At 39.7% G+C, this 9,531-nt stretch overlaps 1 protein-coding gene across 1 annotated transcript; it reads right to left on the bottom strand.

Moving 5' to 3' along the window:
- Window positions 1-682: 682 nt before the first annotated feature.
- On the bottom strand, window positions 683-4,712 carry PDCD1LG2 (programmed cell death 1 ligand 2; the record flags this gene model as incomplete). Its single annotated transcript, XM_010293420.1, has 5 exons — window positions 4,647-4,712; window positions 3,555-3,915; window positions 2,185-2,469; window positions 1,486-1,626; window positions 683-724 (listed from the first exon to the last, which is right to left on the bottom strand). Coding segments are annotated over exons 1-5 (895 nt in total), but the record flags the coding sequence as incomplete, so codon positions are not given.
- Between the last annotated feature and the right edge of the window lie 4,819 nt (window positions 4,713-9,531).

A 9,531-nucleotide genomic window follows, 5' to 3' on the forward strand; every position in this document is an offset into this window, starting at 1 on the left:
GACATTAACCTATCAGACTTTTATTTATAGGTAACGTAACTGATTTATATAAGTAGGTGCCTTAAGAACTTTCTTATCATATTGCTTTATAGTTTTCTACGGTGCTTTCTTTTTTTCAGTTCCATTTTTGTCCAGGACAGCTATAGGCATCCTGATGCTTTTTAGGCATTACCTTCCCTCTGCAATGTATAAACTCCTGGATGTCTAGGAAAGTCACATACTCATAACATGAGAAGTGTCTCAGTGGATGATCTAATATTCTAGGTAAATGAGGTATCATTTTTTTTGTTGTTAAAATCTGTGGCCTGAGCCAAAAGTATAAGAGACTATTACCGCAAAAATCTTGATGCCTTCCAAAACAACCAGCTTTCTGTGTGCACCCTACTCGGCTGAGGCTACTAGAACTGCAGTTTGTACACAGAGGTGTATACTGAGCTACGTATGCAAGCTATCTGTACCTCATTGAAAGGGAACAAATATTTATACATTTTTACATCACCCGTGAGAAAGCCATAACGTTACATACTGCAGTTTTAGAAAACTGAAGAAAAATTTAATTTAAATTCAAAACTAGCCTCTACTTTGATGTAACATTATTTAAGTTGCCATCTACAGATTTGTAAAGATTTTAGCTGAAGGAAAGAAAAAACTAAGGGTAAATATAGAAAACCCTATGACTTACTGTTTTCATCTTTCAGGTTAGGGTTCAGTTTTCTTTTCCTGTCTGTTAAAGTAAATACATACAAATTTAGCTTAAACATTTCTAGATTTGAAAGAAACAATACATTTCAACAAACTTTTACATTAAACTGACCTTTAAGCACATTTAAGTTTATTATTAACTCATACCAAACACATAAACTTCTCTACACTTCTTTTCTTTTAGAAATTTTGAACGAAATTCTGAACAAAATTCTGAAGTCCTTCATAGCAAGACTTTCACTGAATGATAATGACTTTACTGGAGTCTATTCAGAAGCAAGAAAAGACTGGAATAATAGCCTGTTTGCTTTATTACTTTTCCACTATTACACTTGCAAACAAGGAAAGAAACCCTATTTGTAATAGTCCAGTACAGCATACCATTTTAATTGTACAGCCTTAATGGAGATCGAAAATGAAAGTTCTGTGTCATGTACTGTCATTACAATGTCTTTGTAGCCATGAAGAAAAATACCATTCGAACTATGTTTTTACAGCCCTCCTTAACCAAGCCAAAGCTTGTTTGATGCTTTACAGAATAGTAGCTGGTCAGATTAAAAAATGTGTCTTCCCATATACCTTCTCACATGTAAATCACAAGGCGAGGGAAATACAACCCGAGTCAAATGATCGAAGATCTCATTTTAGAATAGAATGTATCTAGAAATAAAATGTGACCAAAGTCACACAAGCATGCCTAGAGTTACTAAAATTTCCGAAAGGTCGTTCATAGAGAAAATAAAAAAATAAGTTAAATGATCCACTATCTGAAGTAAAATGTACCTTTTTTGGGTTGCCCATTCTTGAATGATTTTCTCTTTTGAAAGATTATTAGCACAGAGGGAAGGACAGCTACCATCACACACGTGGGGATGATAAATAAGATCAAGGATTTTTGTCCGCTATACTGTGTACTCATTAAAGCTGTCAAAAACATGAAAAGAAAGTAAATTTATAACTTACAAAACAGGCATCATTTTTGAAGTTATCAGTTCTGATTCTCCAAAGTCTTGCTCTGACTGAACAAAAAGATCCTTAAAATCTATCAACATAGATCTTTACACTCATTTTATGAATAATCTGCAATATTACTATAAGAAGCTTTACAAAAAATGAGTCAAATCTCTCATTTGTATGGAATTTGAGTGAGCACTATGGCAATTTATCTGTATCCCATTTGAAGAACAAATAATTAGGAGTCTGGATCAGAGAAGACACCCATGCAGATTAAAGAATTTCCTCTGTACTGGCAGCCAAATAATGGGAGCTACCCTAAAACTAAGATATACAGAAAAATGACAGACTGCCTGACTGGAGTGTGAGCTAGCTGAGGTTTCAAACGCGTTAAGTAGTACTGACTTGTTTCTTTTCCAGAGAATCAGTATTACACTGTTTCCTAGAACCAAATTCCCGTGATGGATCATAGGACACGCTGCGTGTGCACACGCTCTCTGTCTTGTACGAGTTCATGGTGATACAAACCTAAAGCGGAAATGTGAGCTGAAGTTTCTCCCTTCAGTTCTTTACTCCAGAACACACAGCTGTAGTTCTCACTCGCGTTTGGTTTGAACGTCAGGATGCTGGTGACATTGTAGAGGCCGTCTGCGGTCAGCGTATAGGTGGTATTTGCAGATCCACTGAGAGTGAGGTTCTTCTCGTTTTGCCAGGCCACCTCTGCCAGAGGAAAGCCTTCTGACCGGCACATAAAAACAAACTTGTCTTCACCTGGTTTTCTCATTACTTGAGTGCTTATTCGCTTGTAGGATGCTGCATAAGAAGTTGAGTGAAATTATTTTATGAAACAATAGTAAGTTTCCCATTTCACTTTCCCTCCTTCCCTTTAACGTCGTATTTTGTCTATGGCTATATCTGAGGTACAGTTACTTCAAACGATGAAGGATGTTTTGTAGAACAATTCAATATTTGTTATTCCATTCTTCTTGCACCTACACTGACATAACTTACTCCATTACTTTACACAAGGCAGCAGTTGACACTGAATTTGTAGTTTATCAATAGGGAGGAAACAAGTGAAGTCTCATGGGATTCTATTTTCACTTTCTGAATACACCACTTCAAGGAAAAGGCTGTTTTTAAAGTTTGTGTTACCACAGCTTATAAGCAAGCATGATATTTTCATCATACTAGAACAAAATGAACTTAGATGAGGACAGTTCAGAGGAACCAGTGTGGGTCTTAAAAATGGCTCTATCCATTTTTGTGTTTGACAAAGCTCGTTATTTAAATGCCTGTGTGGGAAATGAATGCTGCCTTGTATCACACGGACATACTGCAGTTAGTGGGAAACACCAGAGACCTTTCAAAGGAGTGTTCTATAATGCTATCCAGCCACGTATGCCTGTGTTACTGGTGTCCATTTGGCTTTGATGAACACAGAAAATCACACGTCCTTGCTCTGGGAGCTGCAGTCACTTGGGGAATTCCCTGCCACTTGGGTAATTGCAGCACGGCTCATAAGTGCATTGAAACACCTCTGAGAAACTTCTGGGAATGGCCAGAGGTGGCCCAACAGGGCAGAGGGTCAAATGAGAGGCAAGGCGTGGGGTCACTGGAGAAGAGGGTGTGGGAAGAAGGAGGAGGGGTGAGGGATGGAGGGGGAGCCATCGCTCTCCCTCTCTGGCACAGCCTGCTCCTAGAGAAGCTCAGCTGGCCGCTGAACCAGAGACTAGCCGGCACTAAGACAATTGCTTTGGTTCACCTGGGGCCTGGGCACAGAGCCTTGGTGAGAGAATTAGCAACAAATTCCTCCAAATGAATCAACATCTACAAGCTAGGAATTTTGTAGAGACACTCTCAATGAATATACACTTACATTCAATTCAGTCACTAACCTTTTACTTCCAAAGTAATGTACTTGTAGTCCACACCCTGGTAGTCAATGAGGCAAAGGTATGACCCCGCATCTGTGATCTTCACGCTGGTGATCTGAAGGATAGCTCGTCCCAGTTTCAGTTCACTGTGCAGAAGTGTTGCTCTGCCTACGTAATCGTGATGTTGCGATGGAGGCAATGCCTTCCCATTGCGGAGTATGTACACCTCTTTTGATTTCGACTGGCCCTGCTGTTTTTGCTCCCAAACAACAGTCAGGAGTCCTAAGTTTAATGAGCCATTCACAGGGAATCTGCATTCCATGGTCACATTGCTCCCATACTCCACAATATATAGCTGTTGAGGAACTTCAAGTGTAAATAAAGCTACAGCAGGAGAAGAAAACAGTTTCATTTGTGGTATTAAGATATGTTCTGATTTTCTTTAAACTTAGGTGAAAACGTGTCGTGTGGTCAGGCATATGGTTACTGGTTTGATTAAAAGTTTTAAGCATTTGTTGTCCCTATTCACACTAACATTTTTACCATGTCAGTAGCATTTATAGCAAGTCATCTATATTCTTTATTGATTACAGAGTCTGAAAGACAAGCACAAAATGTGCAAGGGCTTTTTTCAGATTTTAGAAATAAAGCTGAGTCAGCGATTAAACAGGGAGCACTTCCGTGAAACTGTGATTGTATCTTGTACACCCCAGGATTCTATAAAAGCAACAGTTAATTACGGAAATAGTACATCTAATTTCATTATCCTTTACACAGAGAAAATACTGTGTTACCCCTCTGAAACATACAGAGTTGCACGGGATAAGCAGGTGTAACTTGGAAGAATTGCTACGTAGCAATTACAGTCTTCCACAAGCCTGGGACCACATACCATTTGATCCCACGCACCTTCTCAGATGATGTATGCAACAGTATTACAGAAAGTTTACAAAAATAATTTTCTTAGCCATCTGACATTCATATTGTTACGAATATTTTACCATTTTAAAGTATCTTGGTAAAGGAGGGTATCACTGGAGGTGCTGAAGCCCTGGTACTGAGGGCATAGTGGTATTTGCTGCATTGGTCCTGCTGGTGGAATTGAAAGGCAGTTTCTCTCTCACCTGAAACCACGTAGAGCTGCATTTCCAGTGACAGCACTGTGAGGATCTGGAACATTTTCTCAGGTGGATCTGAAACAAAAGTACGATTGCATCAGAACTTGCAACAACTGCCTTCTCCTGTTGAGATGGATTTCAGCCATGCTAGCCTTCAAAGCCCATCGCAGCTAAAAATCGCCAAAAATAAAAACAAACACTAGACTATCACTAGAAACAAGGAGAATCCCAATTAAAACAACCCATGCACACACATGGAACCACTGACCTGTACCAATGAAGGGAAAGAAAACATTTCCACAACTTCACCCGTGAGGCTTTCAGGATCTGTAGCTTGCCCATGGTCTTAAATAGTCTGACAGGGCAGTGCTTTTACAACCTCCCATTGAAACTCTACCCGTGAATAATAAAAATCAACTGCACTTGGCTTCTCACATGTGGGAGAGCTTCACAAACATGCACAAACAGACTTTTTTAGCTGCCTGCACTGAAACCTATCTAGTGTACAAGATCGCTAACCCTGATTTTGTTTCAGCTCTGCTTTGTGTACTTTTTTGAGGATACTTATTGTCTGAGTTCTTTAACCTCAAGACCAGCAGATACCTGGAACTCAGTGTGAGGTACTGGAAATCTTGGGGGGGTAAATTAAAGTTTGCTTCAGAATGGACTAGAATTTAAGACTAGCGCTGCTAATTCTTTCACTTTGCATCTTGCAATGCCTGAAATGTACAAAGTACCTCGTATTACTGACAGTAAACCAACAGCCCTGAAATAATGCAAAAGGAGAAAGTCCAGTTTTATAGTATCTTCCTGTTCCAGTAACAAGCAAACTATTTTTCTTACTGTTGTATACAGATAAACATAACTAAAAAATAAAAAAAAAAATCAAGAACAAGGTACAACACATAACAAAACTAATGAGATAAGAAGGAAGACTTACTTTGAATAAAACATGCTAACATACAGTATAATCTTAAAAATTGGTGAAGAGCCAGATATAAGCACAGGGAAGTAAAGAAGAGAAGGAGCAATTTTAGACTTCCCCAGAGCTAGACTTACAGGAGAAGATTTTTAATTTTACTTCCCCATTCATTTGTGGCTCAGCTTGAAACATTCTGGCTCTGACATTCTTCGGTGCTGCATTTTTCTGACTGCTTACACCTTTGAACCCTCAGTACCTCAGAAAGTCAGGCTCAAGCTTTATCAAAGTTAGCAGCCAAAATTAGAGGACTTCTGGAAATTTAGGCCATAATCTTTTGATGTCACAGCTAAAGGTGACCTTTACATTACCAAAAGAGGTGGGTATGCAAACTACAGTAAGCAGACTTATTACATGTAAATGAAAACTAATTACCGTTATCAGAGGACTGACTGAGATGCCACTACTTAATGTGTGACAAATCTTAATTATTTCATCTGTATGAGAAAGGAGCTAATAAACAGTATCAGCATAAGTATCTCCACTTGGATGCAGAAAAAAAGATCCTGTAGTGCCCTGACGGGTAGGTTAAATTTCACTCATGCAGCCACCACAGTTAGTACTATAAGGACATTTACTGTCCTCAGTCTCCTGCTATGTTCACTTCTCCACAGAGCCTACCTAGAAGCAGGTGGACATAGAGGGAAGAACTGAAGGAAGAACGGAACAGTATTTCACATCAATGTTTAGATCTCTGGATGAGCCTCATGTTGGACATTTGAGGTTATCTGCTCTCTTTTTATAGCTTGGGGCACATTGAGAATGCTGAGCATGTATCTTGGATAATGTAGGGGACGGGACTTTTTAAAATATACATATTACTGAGAGTAAAAGGACAGAACAAAAAATAAGGGGATACATAATCAAAGCCCCAGCAGATAGCAATCATCATTATTAAATATCACGTAAGAGTAAATCTTGCCTGACCAGATGGGTTAGGGCGAGGAAAACATGGCACATGCCATAAATAAGTAGAAAACATTTTTGCTTGTGAACTGAAAGCAGAGTCACGGAATGCTTGTGGGGTTCAGCAAGGATCTGTGTTAGGAGAATCACAGAACTATCAGCAAAGAACCGTATTAGAAGCCATCCTTCTTTATTTCCATGATCTTACTAGTGGACATCAACCTGTCATGCAACCTCAGTGCAATCTACCCATGCAAGTTGATCATGTGGCTGTGCCAGGCATCCTGATGCATTTCCATAAAGAAGGTCTGCACCAGCATCTGGAACTTGCAACATCTGGAAGGCCATTTCTTCTGAGCTTGCAGCACCAGCTGTTCATGCTGTTACAGAATAGCCCTCATTTTCTCCCATCTTTTGTAAAGCATATGCTGTGCCCGGCTATGCAGTAGTCTATGTACACAACAACCCTAACAAGTTTGGGCACAGCACCATGTTATTTTTCCTTTAAGCAAAAGGCCATTTCTAAAGCGTAGTCATCATCTGTCTGTTACAGCTTTATAGGGATATAACAAAGCAACACTACACCACAAAAATCAGCACTTAATAGTTCTGGCAGGAAGGTCAGGAATTGAAATCCACATCTAAGAACATGAGGAAGTTGCATGACATTTAAACAGCAGTTCAGATCCTGTCAGTATATGAATTTCCCAGACCAACATGCAGAAGAAAAGCTAGTTTTCATACAGTGCTGGGTGATTATGAAAATGAAGCTGAATAAACCTTTGAGGGTTGAGCTGATGAAAACCATAGCATCAGACGTCTAAAAATCATGATGGCTTTTTATGAGTTGTAATGCTCCCACGTAGGGCCCCAGACTAAAAATCTGAAGGGAAACAATGAAAGCAAAGGCATGACAATATGAATGGAAAAAGGGAGCAACACAAGCTTCTCTTTTTGTACAGATTTCTTATTTTCCTGTAAGTGCTAAGTTGAAACCCATCCTTGACTCTCTTTGGCCCAAAAAGAACATAATCTGATAAGTTTTCTTAGTGAATGCTGAGTGAAATCTAGAGGGCAATCATTATAAATTACTAAAATTCCACCAAAGGTCAAAATTACTCTGTGTATAGTTTTCCTCCTTTTGATTCAGTTGATCATGTCTATGACTTTAGTCCTGGCCCCAGCTCACATACCCACAGGGATTATAACACTCATCTCAAAAAAAAAAAAAAAAAAAGGAAATTTTTGGCCAATGGAATGCACCAGTTCACATAAAATCTCAAGGGGTTGCACAAAATTCTCCTGGTCAGGAGTCAAAAAGATGTTTCTTGTTCCTTCAGAAAATTTAGACTTGGCATTCCCATTCCAAACTGCACGAGCTGTATGCTCCAGGCCACAGTATTGTTTTCAACATATTATTCAACTTTCAACATGAAATATAGACTTCATTCAGTTCTACAGACATAAGTGGAGAGGTGCTTGTCCAAACAGAGCTGTATGTTGTAAGGATGCTCTCAGGAGGTAACAGTGGTGGCAAAAGGGGAAAATCAAACTCTGCTATATGCTTCAACCATGGACTTCTTGAGCAAAAGCTGGGATACTTCTTTTAAGTAGCTGTGCTTTGTATAGATCTCTTTGGCATGTGTTTATTATTATGCCTACTGGATCTTATTTTCAGGGAACACACAGGTTGTGAAACACAGTGAGTTGACAAAGGAGTTTGGCACCAGTCTGGTCAATGTTAGGACCAATTTGACCTCAGCTAGTGACAACTCCCGTGATGTTGACAATGTTGAATAGTTTGCAAGAAGCAAAGGAACATGGAAATCACAGAGTATTTTGGAATCTACTCCTTAGTAATAAAGATTGAAAAACATCTGAATAATGTGAACTGTGAATTCAATTCTATTCCTTTCATCCGTGTATCTGAAAGATCATAGTGCTTTTCTTAGATAAAAGGAGCATCATAGTGTAAGACCTTAGTACAAAGACCCTCTGGCACCATCTTTGGTTTGTCACCTTGCTATGATTGTCCCTGCTCATTGCAGGGGGCTTGGACTAGATGACCTTTAATGGTCCCTTCCAACCTAAACCGTTCTGTAATTCTATGGTTGCTGCCAACACAAGAATAACAAAGGACTCTGTGCAGGATGAATCTTCCTTATACTGTCCACTAGACGAACACGATCAGCGGCACAGTCACTGATTCAGGGACCTTATGGTCTAACAAATTGTGCATAACCCTTTCCTGGTAGCATAATTGCAGCTACTAAAATATTTGTATTCCAGTGAATGGATGATTAAGAAGAGTAAACACGTTTAGCATTTACATAATGACACTTAGCAGCAGTAAGCAAGGAGAATTTTGTAGACCAAGAGCAGATCTTCCACTAGAATAATCAGAGCTGTTAGAAAATCTAAACAAGCTTCCAAGCACACTGGCTCTTCTCCAGGTTTAAAGCAGAAGTCAAACATACCCAGAAGTTCACAATAATCAGTCAGACTTCAGTCTGAAAGATTAAAGGACTAAGGAAAGGGTACTTGGTCCTTCTAAAGTTGAGTAGGTACTGTAGACAGACCCTTGTTTGTATTGTACTTCCCTGCAGACCAAGTTAGCACACTGTCAGCACTTACGATGTCATGATGCTCAGTTTTAGCGGGTATAACACAGGTGTTCTTAAAAAGTTCCTAGAAGACAGCGGGGACATTGCACTCCACAGCCGGGAGCTGGGAGGGGACGGTAATATCACCAGGCAGGCCGGTGATGTTACATCACCGGTGGCCTGTGTCCACTTCCACACGAACTGCCAACTGCACGTTGGCAAACGAGGTACTGCAGGTGGTCTGAGAGATGGGTGAGGAGCCCTGAGCTGATGGACTTTGTTACAGATTTGAAACAGTGATCTCGCTGTTGATCTGTTCATTCCTAAATTCAACGTTTTTGCTCTGCTGCTGACAGGCTCCAACATTACAGAGATCAGCTCAGATCCCTCTT

This window comes from Phaethon lepturus, unplaced genomic scaffold, assembly GCF_000687285.1.
Source record: "Phaethon lepturus isolate BGI_N335 unplaced genomic scaffold, ASM68728v1 scaffold7418, whole genome shotgun sequence".
Classification (NCBI taxonomy): domain Eukaryota; kingdom Metazoa; phylum Chordata; class Aves; order Phaethontiformes; family Phaethontidae; genus Phaethon; species Phaethon lepturus.